Source organism: Eublepharis macularius, chromosome 1 (genome assembly GCF_028583425.1).
Source record: "Eublepharis macularius isolate TG4126 chromosome 1, MPM_Emac_v1.0, whole genome shotgun sequence".
Classification (NCBI taxonomy): domain Eukaryota; kingdom Metazoa; phylum Chordata; class Lepidosauria; order Squamata; family Eublepharidae; genus Eublepharis; species Eublepharis macularius.
Genome location: NC_072790.1, coordinates 27,705,827 through 27,727,848, shown reverse-complemented (window position 1 = coordinate 27,727,848; position 22,022 = coordinate 27,705,827). Strand labels below are relative to the sequence as shown.

Genomic DNA, 22,022 nt, shown 5'->3' with positions numbered 1-22,022 from the left:
AAATTATAACATTTTTTTTCTCAGCACACACCCCTAATGTCAAGCTCTGCCAGTTAGATCCCCAGTTACTTCACTGTAGACACTTCAAGAGTCCAGTTAAAGTTTCTTTATTAGAGCTCCATCGATATCAGTGCACTCAGACAGCAGCATTGGCAGAAGTGGCATAAAGGGGGAAAGCAATGTTAGTTATAGGGCAGGGTTCCCGCCTTGGGATAAAGACCATTCGAAGTTAGGCGCGCAGGGCCTAGAAGGTTGGATGGGGTAGGGGGAAGGAGAAGAGGATGAGCTCATTTCATGTCTCAGGGAGATACAGCCCCAGCAGGCACTTCAAGGACACTTTCCCATGCCAGTCGAGAAAGTGAAAGCAGCCACCTGCAAGATAAGCTACTCATGGCTACACAGTTAGACAGTTACACAGATAGTTCTTTACACATTCTCAGAGGCCCCAAACAGAGAATAATAGGCACACCGGGCAGATAAGCAGGGTGCATCTGACACCTACTGCATTGGTAAGAAGATTCTCCCCCCCACACACACACACACACCAAAATTGGCTGTATGTGATCCTCAATACACTCCATGTTTCCACATCCTCCAGTTTGTAGGATCTGAGCAAGTCTGTTAAGGACAGGAAATTTTGGAGGTCTTTCATTCATAGGGTAGCCATAGATCAGAGGCGACTTGATGGCCCAAAACACACACATCTTTCTAAAGGATAATTGAAATATTCAGTAACATCCCGCCCCCGCAACTTAAGGAGACCATTACTAGTTTATGAAAAAGGGATAGAGGGAAGATATACAGATGAATTCTAATATTTGCTGTAGCTTAGGGAATCTTTCTTCCCTTCTGTCCTACTAAGCAGAGGTGGAGTGAGCAAGGATGGGTAGAAAGAAGATCCATAATGACTTTTCTGAACTGGGTCCATTGGCATGTTGGCAACACCATATGACAGACTGGCCCACTGCGACTGTGACTAATGAAACCCATCTTCCTCATCTTGCCTGTGCCAAGCGGAGAGAATGCTTGCAGAGTAGATCTTATTGGAGTTAATGACTTGCTCCTTGGCACTTCGCAAACATTGTGCTGGTGTTCTAGGCCGGCTCAGTGGTTTTTATTCCCTGTTAATCAGCAGTTGTTCCACACACTACACAGGAGAATAGATCTTCAGAAGATTATGGGCGCCAAAGTGGCAAAGACGATAATGCTAATAATAACAACAATACTTCACCATGCCTTTTAATTTGATTGTCTGGATAGTCAGTAAGTTTCCTGACATAAATGACATAAATAAATGTTCCACTGTATGAAAATGTTCCACTGTACGGAAACTATGTAAGTTTCCTGACAATTTCTACCGAAAAATGCAGTTTCTTTGAGCCGTTCCTTATTATTTAAAAAATTTACACCTAAGAGTGACAGAGTATCCATTTTAGGGATCAGAGATGTAGAGTCTCTCTACACGAAATGCCTCGGCGTGTGTTCATCAAGTATAGGGAGATGCAGCGTTAGCCGAGAAGCATAGTTTAAAAACACAGAGCCAGCACAGATCGCTCCTCAGAGGATTTGTTAATTTCATCTTTGTCTCTCCAAAGGCTCTGTCAATTTCACCTCTCCAGTCTAAAACTGCTTGGGATCGCAATCAGAGGACATCTAGGAATGGAAATGGGCTGGAGCGGCCTTCCAGAGCCGGGCTTGGACCTGGAGAGGTTATAATGGGCTGAAGTTTCCCCTCTGGCATTTCAAAGCCCCTTCACACAGCTCCAGTGTATAGCAAAGCCTTTGCCCTGCCGCCAGCTCTGTCTTTTTAAATTACCGTCCCGGCTAACATTGCATCTCCCAACACGTGTTTTTTCACATGTCAGATGTCTCGTGTAGAGAGATTCATAGTCAGATAGAAATGTAGAGCAGGTCTACTCAGAATCCTACTCTCTCAGGAAAGTTGTTTTTAGAATTGCGTTGTGAGTCACATGATAAAAGGTATAAAGTTGCTTTCTGCACTCCCCTGCTCCGCAATTCTATAAAACTGGTCTGAAAAGCTCCTTAAAACAAAATAGAACAATGCAATGTAAAAAATTCATCCATGCTATATAAATTTTGTTGGCCTGCCGAGAAGCGAACCTTCTCAGCAATATGAGAGCTTTCAATATTTCCAGCATCTGCCATGTCAAGTTTTCAAATTATTTTATTTTACTGAGCCCAGCACACTTTATCCAATAAGGCACACTGGGATTTCTTGGCAAAAATGCTACATAAATGAAAAGTGCCATCGCAACTTTTTGTGTGTGATCGATCCGGACCATCTGTGTAGCGCCATCTCCCTCCGTTCATATCTTGAGTTCCACTGGAAGAACTCTTGACAAGTTAGGAGAAGTCTCAATCCAAGGATGTTCCCTGGATTTTGGCAGAGGGTTTTCTCTCCCTTCTTTCCCGCTTATCCAGTCCTCAAGACAGACCCCCTTAATACGGCATGAAGGTGTCAGACAACCAAACTTGGTCAAAATGTTTTGCTATAGGAGCCTGTGTTTTCTTGATGGAGGGAAAGAACATTTTGATAAAAGCTTTTGGAAACGCAAAAAGTCTCCAGTAAGCTAGTCGAACCAGTGACTTGTATGTGTTGAGAGACGGATATCATATAGCAAGATCTAGGTCCAATAGCACCTTAAAGATCAGCTAGATTTCCAAGGTGTTTGTAATCCACCTTGAATATCAATGACAAAGGTGGAATATAAATAGATAGACAGGCAGATGGATTTACTCCCTGGGAGAACTTAACATGTACTGATGGGTTACTTGCAATGGTTGTTGTGGGTTTTCTGGGCTGTATAGCCGTGGTCTTGGCATTGTAGTTCCCGACGTTTCGCCAGCAGCTGTGGCTGGCATCTTCAGAGGTGTAGCACCAAAAGACAGAGATCTCTCAGTGTCACAGTGTGGACACTGAGAAAAGTGTGGAAAAGATGTTGGCATCTCTTACAGGATGACTCAGCCCAACCCCACCTTCCTGAGTAGATATAAATTACCTGCCAACATCTTTTCCACACTGTGACACTGAGAGATCTCTGTCTTTTGGTGCTACACCTCTGAAGATGTCAGTCACAGCTGCTGGCGAAACGTCAGGAACTACAATGCCAAGACCACAGCTATACAGCCCGGAAAACCCACAACAACCATCGTTCTCCGGCTGTGAAAGCCTTCGACAATACATCGATTACTTGCAAGATTTCCCAACATGGCACACAGTGCTTTTTTGGGCTGTTTCAAGTCAGGAAAATGGTCCAGAGAGAATTGACTGCATGTGTGCCTGGAGAGTGCAACACCAGACCACATCTATCCGCTCGACCCAGGGATGGACCTGGGGAAAGCGTAATGTACGTTGACCTGGTGTTGTACAGCCAAATGAATGGCTGTGCAGTAGCCATGTTGGTCCGCAGAAAAAGCCAAAAACAAAAGCCTCGTTTGACCTTTTATTAGGACCAACCAAAATATCAAAGATCAGTGTGCAAGAGCTTTGGTTATTCTGTGTATATAAGGAGGGTCTGTTTTTCCATGGCCTATCATTATTATGCTTGTAAATGTTATTTGTTATAAAATTAATATTTGCTCAATCAGTACGAATTTTGATGTGGAGAATCTATCAGATAAGACCTTTGCAGTATACACATCATCATCATCATTATCATCTAAGAAGAACAATAACAAAGCATAATAATAACATAAAAGGCACCAAAAAAACAGGACCCAAATGGCCTACCAACGTTTTGCAAACCGTCCCTTTAAGGGCATGTGAAAATGGCCAGATTCTGCATCCCCACATCATTGGATATTATGCTGTTGTTATAACAATAATTTTCAATTGGAAATAAATATATTTCCAAATATACAAAATACCAATTCCAGTTCCAAATATATAAAATATCATTTAGGATTATATTGACGATGATGTGTGGGTGCAGCCAAAGTCACCTCCAGGGCCGTTTTCACACTACTAACCTGCTTCCATAAAGATGCGAAACATCACGCAAAAAACGCGGAAGATATCTTCCGCGTTTTTTGCGTGATGTTTCGCATCGTTACGGAAGCAGGTTAGTAGTGTGAAAAAAGCCCAGGTAAAGAGAGAGAAAAAGAGAGGGCTGGATCCAACTATTTTTTTCCACTGTTGTTTAAGGAAGGAACAAAAAGCTATGGGACCTCTATGTGGTGTGGGGGCTGTAAGAAGGAAGGGGCTTCAACAAGACTGAGTGCAGATATTGGTTGATCCAATGAAATACTGAAATAATCCAATCCAGAGTTTGTACTCTCGCCCCTTCCCTTTTGAGTGTGCCCAAATACAGATCTGCGTGGACCAGTAACAATATTTGTCGGCCGGTATCCTTTGTTGTGATGCTGAAAATATCTCAAAATAGTAATATCTGTTTCAAAGGTCGTCCTGACACCCCCCATCCCACTTCTCACAATGCCGTGCTCTTCTCGTTCCTTTAAAAAGGGTCTCTCTGTGCGTTTGTGTAATATGTACGAATAAAGGCCAAACAGTTAGCCAGGATGAAACATGGTTTTCTGGATACATTAATGAGGGATCTGGGTGGTAACAGAAGCATTTTTCATGAGCTGTTTGATATCTCTGGAGTGTGAGCCAAGAGCTTTCATTATCCCCTTATGGGGCCCTCCAATAATCGTCAGGCTTCATGCATATTAATGAAGCATTAATAAGCTGATAAATTTTGCTGACCGAAGGGTGTGGAGGAGCAAACCGTCACTGACGTGGAAGCTAACACAGGCCAGAAACAGTCAAGGAGGATTGCCAACTCCAGGCAGGGACATTCCTGGAGATTTAGGGGTGGAGTCTGGGGAAGGCCGAGTTCGAGAAGGGAGCTAGGCAGGGATATGATGCCATAGAGTACACCCTTCAAACCTGTGATTTTCCTCCAAGGGAGCAGAGCTCTGCAGGCTGTTGTACTTCAGGGAGATCTGCAGGCTCCACCTGGAGGTTGGTAATCCTACAGAATGGCTTGATGCCCTTGCTTGGCACCCCCACATGCCACTTGGGGATGCCCCTGGAGGAGATCCTCCCTGTCGCTGTGTGATAATTTCTCAGGCGCAGTTCTATTTCTAGTTATTATAAATACAACCCAAGCAGTGCTCTTTTGCTACTTAATCCTAAATGTATCCCAGAGCAGACTTTGGATCCTTGCGGTGAAGTTTTCTAAGGGTTTGGAGGCTCCCTGGCACAATGCCACAAGTCGAACCTCCTGGCTGGCCTCCCTCTTTCTCAGCAGTGTACTTCAGGGCAGAACGTCTCGTGCAGGGCTTTTTTTCCTGGGAAAAGAAGTGGTGGAACTCAGTGGGTTGCCCTCAGAGAAAATGGTCACATGGCTGGTGGCCCCGCCCCCTGATCTGCAGACAGAGGGGAGTTGAGATTGCCCTCGGAGGGCAATCTCAACTCCCCTCTGTCTGGAGATCAGGGGGCGGGGCCACCAGCCATGTGACCATTTTCCAGAGGTTCCGGAACTCCATTCCACCGCGTTCCATCTGAAAAAAAGCCCTGGGCCGATTCCAGACGGCCCTCCCCATCGCGAAACGTCGTGCGTCGTCGCGCAGAAAATGCGAAATATCGTGTTTTCTCGCGCGAGTTTTGTGCGACGTCGCGCAAAACTCGCGTGAGAAAACGCGATATTTCGCGTTTTCTGTGCGACGACGCGCGACGTTTCGCGATGGGGAGGGCCGTCTGGAATCGGCCCTGGTCTCGTGGCAGCACTACTGGTGCCAGGCTGTGTTGTGCGGGGCCGTATTAACCCACGGCCAGGCCCCGAGGCTTTCAGGTATTTCAGGCCCCCTCCAGCACTTCAGTCTTTCACCCCACTACAGCTGGCAGCCTGACGCTGGTATGGAAGGTACTAGACTGCAGTACATAGCCCTATATCCCTTTTAAGGGTTTCCTGAAGTAATTCTATTCACATTTTTAAAAAATATTTTTATTGCGCGAGTAGAACTCTTCAGGAAAGTACATTTTGGGGGTATGATTGTTCAATACGGCAATATTTTGAAGTGAATAACATTTTTTTATTATTTATTAAAATATATATCATTTATAGGTAATTGTTTTAATATAAGAGACCATTTGTTTCACTTCAATAAGGAAGCAGTTAGTTATCTTATTAACAGAGGTTATATAAGAGAATCAATTAATTGTAATTTATATGGGAATGTGCCTCAGCAAAAAAAAATTGACGGGCCCCTAGTCCCTGTGAGGCCCCTACGCTTCGACCTAGTCAGCCTTATGAATAATTTGGCCTGGGCTTTGGGGGCACTTTCAGGGCTAAAATCCCCTCCGCAGTTTCCAGCGAATAGCCAGTTCCTCTCATGTCGCCATGGCGAGCTTGTCCCAAAGGAATGCGGAGACGAGTGTTTGGTTGTTTGATTGCATCCGCCCAAGCAGTGATTAGCAATGCAAAAATAAATTGTTTTTGTTTTCATTTGAAAAATCTTCACTTTTGTTTCATTCATTATGATGGCCATTCATCTTCGTTATTACAGTCATTTTCATTTGCAGTGATCTTAATTAGAAGAAATCCTTTGCTGTCCCAGTGTCTCCACCACTTTCTCTTCACAAGCCCCGGGGTTGCAGCTGAACGGTGTTGCCTTCTCTAGAGCACACGCTGGGCTGAAGCAGGGCATCGTTGCCAACACCCACCAGGGCCAGACTGGCTGAAGTCACTGGAAAAATTCCCGGGTTGGCTGGCCCTCTGGAGGACATGTTCCTCAGTTGTAAGTTTGCAGAGTCCACCCCCACCACCAGCCTAACTCCCCCATCTGTCCTGGGATACTTTGCTTCTTGGTAGCAGCCAGCAGCCTTCTCCAGTGCCAACTCAGCCTCACTGGCCCCCCGTCTTTGGTTGGCAACCTCCCGGTGGAGCCTGGATTTCTCCCAGAATTATAACTGATTTGCAGATGACAGAGAGCTAAACTACACAAGATGAATTACACAAGGACACTCAAGTGAAGGGAGATGCAATGTTAGCCAGGAAGCATAGTTTGAATTTCACCTCTCTTTACAGAGCCAGCAAAGATCACCCCTCAGAGTTTGTTAATTTCCTCTTTGCCTCCCCAAAGGTTCTGTCAATTATTAACAAACCCTCTGAGAAGGATCTTTGCTTGGCTCTGTAGAGAGGTAAAATTAATAAACCCTCTGAGGAGTGATCTTTGCAGGCTCTATAGAGAGAGGTGAAATTCAAACTATGCTTCCCGGCTAACAATGTGTCCCTTCACTTGAGCGTCCATGGCTGATTTCTCATTCACGGAAAACATCGCTCTTTCCACGCTTTCATCTCGTTCGCAGTGGTTTCAACTGTGCAGACTCTGTAGTCTGGAGATAAGTTGTAATTCCAGGAGAACTCCAGGCCCTACCTTGTGGTAGATAACCCTACATTAGAGTTCCATCCCATCTGAGGTTGAGCCATTCTTGTGAGAGGGAGCAGGCAGCTCCTTCCTGCACTCCAGCCAAGCTCTTGCAGGTTTCCTTACTCTCTTCCTTGCTGGGTTACCACATGCCTGCCGATGATAGGAAAGCTCAGTGATCGGAGCAGCAGGAGAATGAAGAGTGGGGAAAGAACATTGTGTGATGTGATAACACCACTTCCAGGTGTAGACCCCGTAGTGATGTCACTGCATTGCATGTCATTCTAGGAAGTTCCCCGATCTCCATGGTTTTTAACCTAGAGATCAGTAGATTCCTAGAGCATCGTGCAGTGCGATAAGGTCACATCAGGGAATGATTTTACCTCACGTGCAGCATTCTTCTCTGCACAAGCTCTGCCTTCTACAGGTTCCCATGGGATTCCAGCACAGGCCGGGCACCTCACTTGTGTGGCATGAAGAGCACAGAGCAATCCGCCAGTTCTCAGGCTGAGTCCAGCCTGGGTATTGCTAAGGCCATGGGACGGCCGTTTAGACCCCATGAAGTTACTTTGTCGGTGGCGTTTCTCACAGGTGGCTTCTGGGTATTTCTTGTCATTGACTGCCTGGATTGCTAAACTCAAACAACATGAGGGACCTGAAACAGAGCTGCTGATTTCCCCAGAGGTCTCTTTCACTACAGATGTGCAATTCTGCTGGATGTGTTACTGCGCTTCTTTTAACGCTTCTGCGGTAAAAGTTGGCCTTTTAAATTAGCTGTTTTTATGAGAACTGTTGAGACAGAAGAGAGTAGTTCTGCCTCACAAACTTCTAAAAGAAAGACACACACAGCAGGCACCACTTTAAAGATCCGACTTCCATTAATGAGAGGTATCCAAGAGACGTCCAAGAGAAGGCTAAGTCTCAAAGGCTGCTTTGTTATCTCAGAAAACGGTGGCTATGATTCTGACCAGCCTTATCTAATTTTTTTTTTTATTTTTAAATTTTTTTATTTTTCATAACTACAAAACACTACACCAGACTATCACAAGGAAAGGGAAGAGGGAAGGGACAAAGGGGAGTGGAAAAAGAAAAAGGGGGGGGAATGAACTACAAACACTAAACACTACACTTCAATGTTTCCCTTCATACTGTCATAATACAAAAATAGCTCCATAGAATAATGATGGAGTGGTTAATCATACAGAGAATAAACATTTCAAATTCTGATTAAACTTTCCTCCCCCTTCTGGGTCCCGGACGCAATTCTCTCTGTGCAACTGCTGTTGCAATGCTCTCCTCCTCCCCCCCCCCCTCCGGCTCCTCCTTTTCTTCGTTCTTGGTGCAGCAGAGTTCTGGGTTTTTATTCTCAAAATCCTTTAGTTGATCTTCTGATAATATCTTATAGGCCTGATCTTTATATCTGAACCATATTCCTTCCGGGAATAACCATTTGTACTTTATTCCATGGTCCCTCAGAAGAGCTGCAAACTTTTTATATTTAAAACGCCGTTTCCGGACTAGAAATGGAACGTCCTTCAAAATCTTGACTTTCAAACCCATAAAGTCCAAATCCGCATTGTATGAGTTATATAGGATGGTGTCCCGAATCTTTTTAGTTGAAAAGTCAATAATGATCTCACGAGGCAACTGTCGCTTTGTTGCATATTTTGAAGAAGCCCGACGGACCTCCAAAATGGCGCTTTTAACCTCTTCTTTAGTCGTCCTCGCGGGTGTCGCCAGTAATTCCGAGACCAAATCCCACAGATCCTCATTTTCCTCCTCTTTTACGTTTTGGAGACGCAAAATTGTCTGCGTTCGTTCCACTTGTAGCCCGATCAGTTGGTTCTCTACCAACTTCAGCTCCTTTTTTGTAGCCTTCACAAGTGACGCACTTTCCAGAGCAGACTTTTCTGCCCCCCCCGCTGCTGCCTTAATGGTTTTCACCTCGCTTTCAATTAAGCCCACCCTTTGATCAGTTTCGTTCAGCTTGTCAACAAAGGGTTTTATGGCTTCCACCACCGCCCTGCGCACCAATTCTTCGAGCGACTCCCCTTTCTGCAAGGTGGCCGAGATTGACTTACCGAGAGCGGGACTTTGCTTCTTTGCTGCCATTTTGGGGGGGGGGGGGGCGCCAACAAAATTCTGGAACTCCACGAAGGGGAAGAACGAGTCTTCTTCAGATCAACCTCTCCTTCACAAACGCTTGTAAAACAGAAGGGATTCGCTTGTTTACAGGCTTCCGCCTGTTTCTTTTACTTGCCGTTTCTCGTTGCCCGGCGGCACTCGAGGCGCCGCGCACATCTGCCGGCCTCCATAGGGACAAACGGGCAATTCCCTCCCCGCATTGGTTTCGGGGAGTTCTTCCCGCCGCGTCCCGGACCCTGGCTCCCTCCCTGGGAGTCCTGGGGGCTAATCCTTGCAGATCAGCCGCCCGGTCAGGGTGCCCGGTCGTTTCCTCCCGGACCAGCCGAGAGGAGCGTCCGGCATGGCTGAGAAAACGAAACCGAATCCAGCCTTATCTAATTTTAACAGCATTGTCCTACGCATGTTTACTCAGAAATAAGTTCCACTGAATTTAATCTTGGTTCCTCCTGAGCATGCATAGAATTGCATCTAAGTTCCTCTGACTTCAGTGGGCGAGTTGCACGTATGCTTAATAAGAGAACGTGCAGATGGAGAGGGCAGAAACCTGGGCAAAGGCAGGGTGAAAGGCAGGGGCCTTCACCACATGACTTTGCTTAAAAAGTCCATAGGGGTTAAAATGACCCTCCTGCCTCCTCCCAAATGTTTACTCAGGTCAGAGTGTAAGAGCAGCAGCCTTTAATCATCACATAACATTCAATTTATATACCGCCCTTCAGGACAACTCAACACCCACTCAGAGCAGTTTTCAAAGTGTGTTACTATTATTCTCAAAACAAGCACTCTGTGATGTGTGTGGGGTTGAGAGAACTCTGAGAGAGCTGCAACTGACCCAAGCTCACCCAGCTGGCTTCAAGCGGAAGAGTGGGAAATCAAACCCAGTTCTCCAGATTAGAGTCCTGCCTCTCCTAACCACTACAACAAACTGGCTTTAGCACATTGTAAGAGGTTTTTGCCTGGCACACTCTTCCTGACAGTATCCATGACATTGGATAGTGGGAAGGTCTAGTGTGGCATGTAGGCACCTGGGTCCTTTTGACCTCCAGTTTAGGTGGACCTGCTGGGCAAGGAGACTTTAAGGCAGCTCATCGCAACATTCCAAGAATGTGGTACAGGCCTCCCGATTGCGCTTCTGAGACAGAGGGCTGGAGCTGCTGTAGCATAGTGGTTAAATGGCTGGTCACTCTGCTGGTTCGAATCCCACTCCTGCTCTGAGCTCTGGGGCTTGTGCCATGAGCTCAAGCCATTCCTCTCAGCCCAGCTCCCAAGCTGTATTGCGGGGATAAATGATAACCCTGATTTTTTTCACCACTCTGAGTGCGGCACTAATCTCTCTGGAAGAGCAATATATAAACACAGTTATTATTATTACCCCACATGGATCTGTTCTGCTTATAGTGGTGCTTTCCTCTGACACAAGGGCCTTGCCCACAGGCCATTGTGGCCTCTTGCGTCATAGCAGTGCATCTTGCATTATGAGAAAGCATCCACAGTCATGGAACACATCCATGGAATATAACCCAAGATATGCACAAAACTGTACAGAAGCATTCGTGTAACCTCCTGTGACGCGCAGCCTCTAGTTCCACCCTCCAGGCGTCACAGCAAATCTCGGCCTACAAGGAGTGTGTGCAAAGAGTAGCATTAGCTGAGAGACAAAGATAGTTAGTTAGGAGGGAACGTGGCTTTTTGCCTCACACAGGTCTTGGGGGAGTGACAGAGACCCAGAGAAAACTACCAGAAGGTTAGTTCGATATTTAGGCATTGCCCAGTGAAGGAAAACTCAGACATATATATATAGTAAATGTACATATAGCTCAAGGGCCAAAGGAGGCAGGAATAGAGCAGGTATGCTGTGTTAACTTACAGCCAAACTACAAGTGACGCCTGACACAGGTTGGAGACGTGTCCGCTTCCCTCAAGTTTTGATGGGAAATGTAGGCAGCTTGGCAGAATGTTGGACAAGTGACAGTTGGAAAGTCCATTGGACAGCAGTCGGAGAGCCAAGCTGCAAGACTAGGATGCCTACATTTCCCATCAAAACTTGAGGGAAGCTGACAAGTGTCCAACTAGTGTCAGGCGTCTCTTGTAGTTTGGCTCTTAGGGAAATAGTGGGTTAGTGATTTGTAAGGGGATTGATGGAAATATCCCAAGAGACAAGCTAACTGTATTTCAGTATGTTGTCAGTTGTTGGTGTGTGAAATTGTAACTGTTCTAAAGTAGAGTTTATCAATTGCCATAAATAACCAATAACTTGTTACATTCTTTGCCTTATCTACTAAACCACCAAGAAATAGACCCTTGTAAGGAAGAGAAGATAAACTTATTCCTTTTATTGTGAAATGAGGCGTTGGAGTGAATCACTCTGGGGGAAGGGATGGAGGGGAAGTAGAAGAAATTACCGTAGATTCCTGTTCTACCGTCCCCAGGTTTCCTTGGTAATAGCAGTATATAATCCAGCAGTTATTTGTTAACATTGTTTCACTGGCCTCTCACAACACACATTATAACAGGGTTGCCAACTCCAGGTTGGGAAATACTTGGAGATTGGGGGTAGAACCTGGCAAGGAGAGGTTTGGGGAGAGAGGAAGGACCTTATTAGGGTATAATGGCATTGAGTCCACCATCCGATGCAGCCATTTTCTCCAGGGAAACAAGTATCTGTAGTCTGGAGATCAGCTGTAATTCCAGGATCCCACCTGGAGGTTGGCAACCCCATGTCATAATGTGATCAGCTTGGTCACTAACTGAAAGGTGTGACAATAGAGAGTAACACAGCTGAGTAGGCTCCTGACCAGCACACATACTTCAATTTAATTTAATTTTAAATTTAATTTATTGGATTTAATTTAATTTCTTACATTTATATTCCGCCCTCCCCGCTTTCGCAGGCTCAGGGCGGATTTATACTCCGCCCTCCCCACATCAGCAGGTTCAACTGCAAAGCTCCTTCCATGCTGTGCTTCTTGGTACTTGTTTAAGGTTGTTTGCAGCCCCGGTTGATTCCTGCTTCAATGTCAGTTTTTTTTTTAATTGGCCTCCTTCCTAGAAGCAGTGAGGTCACCACTTAGCTAATCAGATTTGGCTGGATGACAACGTCACCAAAGGCAAATGAGGCTGGCAGGCAACGTAGATCACTTAATTTCCCCCCAGTGACATCATCCCCAAGCCGACTCTGATTGGCTGCATAGCAGATTTACTATAACAAAGGGAGCCATTTTCTTTTCTGAAGGGCACTAAATCAACATCCAGTCCAGCTTGCAAACAGCAGTAAACATGTGGGGAAAGGTAAGACTGGGGATTTTGGGGGTCCTTTTGCCCCATCTCCAGATAGCCCCCCCCCTTTCATATGGAAATTTGAATTCAGCATAATAATAATTCTATCTCAAATCGGCCGGTGCGATGATGTCACTTACGGAAGTGATGTCGCTGCACCGGGTGGGAGTGCGCGCGTGGTGGGCGCTCCTGAGATGCTTGCCTGTAGCACTGGCCGATCGGCGGACGAGGAGGCAAGTCCCCGGAAGTTTGCCTGCTGGCACCTGGGAAACCTAGTCCAAACCTGGAAGTGACATCACTTCCAGATAGTGCTTTAGGAATCCCCCACATCTCTATGTTAAAGAACATAGAGATTGGGAGGGGGTGTTCCTAGAATGTTTCTTGTTATTTCTTTGGACAGAATTCCTACAAGCACATTTTCTCTTAATGTGACAATCAGTAACAGCGGGTGAGTAGATTGGCAGGCAAATGCCCACTGAGGGTGGGCAGATGGCAACCCTATTTATGTACTGGACTGCACTGGCACAGTGTCAAGTTTAAACTGGGCTGCTACCCATGCAAAGCAGCTCTATGTGCTTATTTAGCATGCCAGAGGTCCATAGCTTAGGCTGAGTATGGCTGGCTAATTAAGCCAGCATTGCCGTTTTGCATTGGGAACAGCCCAATTTAAATGAGGCCCTTTGTGAGTGCCAAGGCCCATGGGAAAGTGCTTTCGCCTTAAATCAGGTCACAGTCTCTGTGCCAGAGATTTTGGAGGTGATTTCAGACCAAGTGCTGAGATCCCCTCCGCTTTTAGAGAGAGAAGCAAATGTTCCCTAGTTCATTTCTTTCTATAGTCATTGATACTGTTTTCAGTCGCTCGCTTTTCACTGCTGGCTTGTTCATAGTGTGTAAGCATACTGTACGGGTTTTATGCACAATTTAGTTGGCAGTTATACTGCCAACTGACTGACTGACATACTGACTGTATGTCATTTGTATCTATAATGTATAATGGGGATCTTTTGATGCACAAACAATAAAAAATACATGCACTTTTAAAATTCCATGTGAGGAAATGAAGAATGCCTTAGAAATACAGAATGGAAAGCATGTCACTTAAAGGAAAGCTAAATGGGGCTTCTCAGAGGGAAACAGCGGGGATGAAACATTTGGAATCATGCCTAGATATTGAGTCCTGTCAGGCTTCAGTATCTGTGCTTCTGTATCTGGGATGGTTCATAACATCAGAGCTGCCCGACAAGCGTAGAGCTGTCCCAGAGCATTCCAGGCCCAACAAGTGGGACATGTGATAAATTTAATTTTGTACTCTGGGCTGAAAGTCTGGGAGAGGGGAAGGTGTCAGCTACGCTCTTGCTGAGGAGAGATTATGACTGGGTGATGAGGTTTAGACTAGTTAGGAGGGTCTGCTTAAAGAGAGTGATGGATAATAACAGTAACAATAAAAACAACAACATTCAATTTATATACTGCCCTTCAGGACAACTTAATGCCCACTCAGACCCGTTTACAAAGTATGTCATTGTTATCCTTATGACAATCACCCTGCGAGATAGATGGGGCTGAGAGAGCCCCAAGAAGCTGTGAGGTGGGTGGGGCTGAGAGAGCTCTGAGAGAGCTGTGACTGACCCAAGGTCACCCAGCTGGCTTCAAGTGGAGGAGTGGGGAATCAAACCCGGTTCTCCAGATTAGAATCCCGTGCTCTTAACCACTACACCAAACTGGATCTGAATAGGGATCCTATTTCCCTGGTGGGGGGCAGGGGACCCCCCTGCACAGAACCCTCTGCCCTCACTCAACTGGCCAGTGGGGGGGAAGGCATAGGAATGGGCTTCCCAGGCGCTCTCTAGAGGTGGCACGATGACAGCACTCCCGGGAATGACATCCTCGCACTGCCCTGAAAGCACTCCTGCGCCTGTGCGATGACACCACTTCCAGGAAGTGACATCACCACACTGGCATGCAAGGAGGATCATGGGAACAGTAGTAAGGTAAGCACCAGGTCCCCTGCCTCCTGCCAGGAAGCTAGGGGGACCTGGCAACCCTAGATCTGAATGGTTTCTCAGTGACCCTGAGGGAGTGTCCAAGTTGCACAGCTGAATATTCCTTGGAATTTCTTGGCAGATTTCTGGAATGCAAAAGCAATGTGAGCTGAACCCAGGGCTTTTTTTCTGGGAAAAGAGGTGGTGGAACTCAGTGGGTTGCCAGCACAAGGGGCAACTCTTGGTGGGAGATAGTGCCCCTGGTACCACATGCGTGTGCGCAAAGTGCGCGCACGCTCCCAGGACCGCACAATGATGTCATTCTGGGTCAGCTGGAACAAGGGGGGAGTTTTTAAAAGTTTAAATTGCCCTCGGCGAAAATGGTCACATGGCTGGTGGCCCCACCCCCTGATCTCGAGACAGAGGGGAGTTTAGATTGCCCTCCATGCCACATGGTGCGAAGGGCAATCTCAACTCCCCTCTGTCTGGAGATCAGGGGGCAGAGCCACCAGCCATGTGACCGTTTTCAAGAGGTGCTGGAACTCCATTCCACCACATTCCCACTGAAAAAAAGCCCTGGCTGAACCCATTGACCTTAGGCCTCCTTCCTCTCCAAGAGAACTTGGCCAAGCACTCTGATTTGGGGGTGGGGTGGGGTGAGGGCAATGAAACAGGCATTTTAGAAGTAAGCACAGCACAGCATTCAAGAGCTTGTTCTCTGGGCACAGTGGCAACTGAAGGTCAACTGCTTCTCCACAACCACCGTTTCTGCACAGTCACCCAGCATAGTTATTTCCAATGGTAAAACAGCCTTCTTTGTTAAGACTCCATAATATGGCAATGCAGAGACACCCTGGGACTTCTTCGCAAAGGATTTCATGAAGAAAATGGCTTTCTGGTCTCCTTTGAAGACCATGTCGGTTGTGGTAGCAATACAGGATAAATTGCTGCCTGAGCATATGGACAGAGCGCTTGAAGGTGTGCAACTCAGTATCCTCTGCTTGACGTTTGCCCATCCTGGTTTCTTATGTTTAACTGATAGTCGGCAACTGGTTGGATTCAGGAAGTTGTCAGTGTTGTGCTAAAAACAGGTACAGTCCAGGCTAGCAAAATCTCGTTAGATCACAGAAGCTAAGCAGGGTCAGTCCTGGTTAGTACTTGGATGGGAGACCACCAAGAAGATTCAGGGTTGCTATGCAGAGGCAAGCTACCCCTTCTGTTTCTCACTTTCCTTGAAAACTCAATGGGGTCACCTTAACTTGGCTGTGACTTGAGGGCACCTTACACACAAGAAAAGAATAGTGCTTCTACCTGTCCACCTGCAGTGCCTCCTCCCTGTCCGCCTGCAGTGCCTCCTCCCTATATGCCTACAGTGCCTCCTCCCTGCCCGCCTGCAGTGCCTCCTCCCTATATGCCTGCAGTGCCTCCTCCCTGTCCGCCTGCAGTGCCTCCTCCCTGTCTACAGCCCAAGCAGGTACCAGCTTCTGCGCCACCCTCCTGGTAGTACTGGGTGCCCACTGGCTTGGACAGGAGTGGATAAGTAAGAACAGGGAAAAGCAACTGATGGCTTCCATTTTGCCTTGTGGCGTTGCGTGGTGGAGAGGGAGAACTGCCTATCCATTCCATTTCAGCCCACCCTTTCAAGGAGCGTGAGTGCATATGTGGTTCTGCCTTGTCCCAGTTTAATCCCAACAACAGCCCTGTGAGGTAGATCGGGCCAAGAAGATCCTCCAGTGTGCTTCAAGGCAGCCCGGGGATTTGAACCCAGAGTTCCTCACTCCTAGCTCAGCATTCCAACCTCTACCACTCTCCAGCTTACCAAGGAGGCAACTGGCAGCAATCTGTTATTCCCATTATCCTATTACAGATTGTTGCTATATAACTTCACACAATCAGACAAGCAAATCAAAGAGGGCTTGCTAGACACAGAGAATCTACAGGGATTGAAGATCACACACACTCAGAGACACACACTAACACACTTTGTTTGGTTGCTCCTCCTTCTCTCAGATCTGCTCTTGGCACTGGGAAGCAAAGCTCATTTTGACTCACTGCCGTTCTCTGGCTGTCTTGCTGTGCCTGCCGACCTGGGACAACGCAGAAGTTAATTTATCCATCTCTCCAAGCACAGTCAATGCCCCAGTTAGGCAAGGGAGCTGGGGAGCTGAACTCTGTAGGTCTCTGCTGCCTGTGGATGCAATCTTTCTCCTGTAAAATATCTATTGATTTTAAAGGAATGGATTTGAAGGTGCTGATTTCAGAGAAACACTCCGGAGTAACCCCTTATCGTTAGTACGGTCACCAGCTGCATACTTGTCACCAGCTTAAAACACTGGTTTGTATTTTAACCCCACCTGGGAAGCCATATTTGAAAAACCCATTTTGAGGAATGCTGGAGGGAGATGAGTAAGAGAAGGAAAGTTTTGTTTCACTGGGCAATGTTTAGCCTCTGCAGCTTCCAGGGGAAGCCGAGCCTGCGTCGTAAGACAGTTCTGAGAAACACCGGGACTCGAGTCTCTCTCTACACGAGACGAGTTACATGAGGATGCTCAAGTGAAGGGAGACACAATGGTACTTTTCGCACTGGGTTTTTAGAGCGCGTTTGTACCTGTTCCACATCCCAAGTTTGCAAGGTTTTCACACTTAAAAGCAGTCATGGGATGCAGTCCCGCTTTTTGTCCGCTGTATACCCGATATTTCCCCCTGCGGACATACCCCGATGTTTTTTTAAGTTCGCTGCCGACTGGGTGCTGGCCCGCATTTTGCTAATGTGAACACTTTTGCCCCCTTTTTGCTTCTCTCCCCCCCTCTCCTTTTCCCTGGGAGCTGATTGGTTTGTGCAGAATTAACCACTCCCACCCTCCTCAGCTCTCTGAACTCCTTGTCCACCATTTTTTTTAGTAAAGCAAGGTGAGGGTCATAAGGCTGCTTCTTCGTTGGTTTCCTTCCTCCCGGTATGCATGCTCTTTTATTTTTTTTCAAAAGCCAGGAATGATTCCTAAGCTTGCTGCTAATTCCCTGCTAGCTTTAAAAGCAAGGAAAGTGTTTTTTAAGACAAGAATGGGTTGCAACGTTGTAATGTTCCTGCACTTTCTTCCTGGCTTTAAAAGCCAGGAAAGGATTAAATGGCTGCTTTTCCCTCCCTCCCAGGCATGTTTCAGACTTTGCCAAAGAGGGGGAAAAGACCCAAGCATTTTGCACAGCCCTTTGGAAACAAGCCTCCGCTTCCTGGGAGGAGATGAATCGGCAGCATTTTAACCCTTTCCTGGCTTGATTGAAAAAAATGAAAGTGGTACATGTTTTCCCCCAGAACTCTGCCACCAATTGCCTCTCCCGTGGGCAGGGGACAGCCCAATCAGCAAAAACGGGGGAAGGGTTCCAACACTGCAACGTTACTACGCATGCTCAATTTTTTTTAAAAAAGTGTGACGTGAATTGCAAGGCCCTGAAAGCCCAAAATTGCACCAAGGTTTTGAAATGAAGCACAGACACCAAATCGAAATTGCAGTGGACAGTGTGAAATGAACAGGTGCAATGCCGAAGCCGCTGCAATCGGGGCGAATGCTAATAAATGGCGGTTTAAACCGTAAGTGCGAAAAGGGCCAATGTTAGCCAGGAAGCCAAGTTTTAAAAGACAAGTCCGTTTCACCTCACTAGAGCCGGCAGAGATTACTCCTCAGAGGGTTTGTTTATTTCATCTTCACCTCCCTGATGGCTCTTTCAATTTTACCTCCCCTTCGGGTCTTTTTAAACTACGCTTCCCAGCTAACATTGCATCTCCCTTCACTTGAGTGTCCTTGTATAAGAGGTTTTGTGTAGAGAGAGTATAGTAGTCTTTCATGTTTTGGGTAGATCACTGCCTACCTTTTTTCAGTACTCCGTATCCAAAAGCTAGTGCAAGGGTAAAGGGGGCCCCAGTCCAAATCTTCCCACCCTTCCTATTAGAGTTGCCAGCCTCCAGGTGATGGCTGGAGATCTCACAGAATTACAACTAAACTCCAGGCCATAGAGATCATTTTCACTGGAGAAAATGACTGCTTTGAAAGGTGGACTCTATGGCATTATACCCTGGCTGAGGTCCCTGCTCTCCCCAAACCTTGCTTTCTCCAGGCTCCACCCTCAAAATCTCCAGGGATTTCCCAACTGGAGCTGGCAACCATACCTCCTGTGGCTATCAAATAAAAGGAAGGAAATTGGGGAGACGTGACCCACACAACTCTTGACATCTCATCCTGTACTGTCTTCAGACAGAAACTTTAGGAAGCAGATGTCATGATTTATAGCCCAACTTACAAGAATTCTTAGGACTGGATTGTGGAGTCTCAGGGGCCAGTGCAAGGGCTACCCCCATCCAAATTGTAGTTTCCATTCTTTTTTTAAAAAAAAGGAAGAAGAGGAAGAAGAAATAACCAGTCTCTACACAAGCGTTTAACAAGGGACACATAGGTAGGGTTAACAGGCTGAACCAGCAGAAGTGTTTGGGACGGGAACATGGGAGGAGGCTCTAGGAATCACTGTAACTCTGTGGTAAAACTCTATGGCTTTACCATAGTGTTTCCAGCAACTTCTAGAGCTACCATCATCACTTCCGGGTTGTACCCAGAAGTGACGTGCTGGAAAATAGGAGGGAGCCCTTTCCCCCTTTATTTTTCTCCCTCCGCTGCCTGGAATGGCAGCAGCCAACAGATCAAATCCCAAGGAGCAGGGGTTTTTTTCAGCATGAACGTGGTGGAACAAAGTTCTGGAACCTCTTGAAAATGGTCACATGGCTGGTGGCCCCGCCCCCTGATCTCCAGACAGAGGGGATCTTAGATTGCCCTCTGCGCCGCCGAGCACCACGGAGGGCAATCTAAACTCCCCTCTGTCTGGAGATGAGGGGGCGGGGCCACCAGCCATGTGACCATTTTCTCTGAGGGCAACTCACTGAGTTCCACCACCTCTTTTTCCAGAACAAAAGCCCTGCCTAGGAGATTGTCTGCCGTAAGCAGGCACATGGTAAGAATAAACACACATGTTTTATTAAAGTGAATGGGTTGGATCCAGCTAGCTTTTTTCACTCATCTTGCCCAACGTCCCTCCTTCTGACAGCCCCTCTTCCATCTGGTGTTTTTCCATGCAGGTCCCAGGATACCCAGCATAGCTTTTGGGGGTGGGGAGTGATCAAAGCACACCCAAGCCTTTTCGCCAGCAGAAAAAGGGGTTGGATCCAAGCCAATGTGTGTAAGCATTTTACAACCAGTACCTAACGACACCTCATAATCACAGTACGTTTAACGGAAGAATGAAGTCTGAGGATGAATGAAAACAAATTAATATATTTCCTCCTTGTTGTTATTTTAGGTCACGGGACAAAAGGAGTGTTTGAACTTCTGTCAGGATGGCGTCGCACCAGAGAGAACTTGCCCTTCAAAGACAGGGTTGCAGAGGCTTACTCGGATGTCATGGTCTCCTACACAATGACAACCTCCTTGTACTTCATTGCTTTCGGCATGGGCGCCAGTCCTTTCACCAACATCGAGGCCGTCAAAATCTTCTGCCAGAACATGTGCGTCTCCATCTTGCTGAACTACTTCTACATCTTCTCCTTCTTTGGGTCGTGTCTGGTCTTCGCCGGGCAGTTAGAGCAGAACCGGTACCACAGCATCTTCTGCTGTAAGATCCCCTCCACAGAATATTTGGAGAGGAAGCCTGTTTGGTTCCAAACCATGATGAGCGATGGCCATCAGCACACTTCTCACCACGAGACAGACCCTTACCAGAACCATTTTATCCAACACTTCCTACGGGAACATTACAACGAGTGGATTACTAACATCTACGTCAAGCCATTCGTGGTGATTCTGTATCTTATCTATGCCTCTTTCTCGTTTATGGGCTGCTTGCAGATTAGCGACGGGGCCAACATTATCAACCTCCTCTCCAGTGACTCACCAAGCGTGTCCTACGCCATTATCCAGCAGAAGTACTTCAGTAACTACAGCCCAGTAATAGGCTTCTACATCTACGAGCCCCTGGAGTACTGGAATGGCACTGTACAAGACGACTTAAAGAAACTGAGCGAAGGCTTCAACACGCTCTCCTGGCTTCAACAGTATTACCAGTTTCTGAGAGCTGGCAACATCAGTGCCGCTAATAAGAGCGATTTCCTCAGCATCCTCCAAAATTCCTTTTTAAGAAAGCCAGAATTCCAGCACTTCAAAAACGACATCATATTCTCCAAGGCCGGAGACGAGAATAGCATCATTGCTTCCCGCATGTATCTTGTGGCCAGGACAAGTGAAAAAACGCAGAGGGACGTCATAGAGTTATTGGAGAAGCTGAGGCCCCTGTCTCTGAAGCAGAGCATCAAGTTCATAGTGTTCAACCCGACCTTTGTTTTCATGGACCAATACAGTCTATCAGTGACGATGCCCGTTTTGATTTCAGGATTCGGCATCTTGCTTGTACTGTTGCTGACTTTCTTCCTGGTTATTCATCCTCTGGGGAACTTCTGGTTGATTCTCACTGTCACTTCCATAGAGCTGGGTGTCCTGGGCTTGATGACTTTATGGAACGTCGACATGGATTGCATTTCTATTCTGTGCCTTATTTACACTTTGAATTTCTCCATAGATCACTGTGCACCTCTGCTTTACACATTTGTACTGGCGACTGAGCACACCCGGACTCAGTGCATCAAAAGCGCGCTACAAGAACATGGGACGGCAATTTTGCAAAACGTTACTTCTTTTCTTATTGGGTTGGTCCCCCTCCTTTTTGTGCCTTCGAACTTGACCTTCACACTGTTCAAATGCTTGCTGCTCACCGGCAGTTGCACACTTCTGCACTGTTTTGTTATTTTGCCCGTCTTTCTAACATTTTTCCCACCCTCCAAAAAGCACCACAAGAAAAAGAAACGGGCCAAACGAAAGGAGCGGGAAGAGATTGAGTGCATAGAAATCCAAGAGAATCCTGATCACGTGACCACGGTCTGAAGTGGCACGCAAACATGCATATATTTTTTTAATGGAAAAAAAAGTTGCACTGAAGCTGCAGGGAAAGTAGAAGAAAGACCTCCGCTTGCGCTGGCCACGGGGAACGAGGCAAAGGAAGCTCCAGAAAAGGGGTATTTTTTCACCCGTGGAGGTGAAAGTGTTTTTTAAAATAATCATCAGAAAAGAGAAAAAGAAAATGGGGAGGAAAAACATCCCTCGTGGTTTTTGTTTAATCCTGTAAGTTCACCAACAGAAA

At 46.6% G+C, this 22,022-nt stretch overlaps 1 protein-coding gene across 2 annotated transcripts in view; it reads left to right on the top strand.

Moving 5' to 3' along the window:
* The window catches only part of PTCHD4 (patched domain containing 4), a 99,860-nt gene extending 78,094 nt beyond the window's left edge, over positions 1 to 21,766 (top strand). For both annotated transcript variants that reach the window (XM_054984883.1, XM_054984875.1), the window contains exon 3: positions 20,133 to 21,766. In XM_054984883.1, the coding sequence (XP_054840858.1) occupies positions 20,133 to 21,766 (1,634 nt within the window). The remainder of the gene's footprint in view (positions 1 to 20,132) is intronic.
* Positions 21,767 to 22,022: the final 256 nt, after the last annotated feature.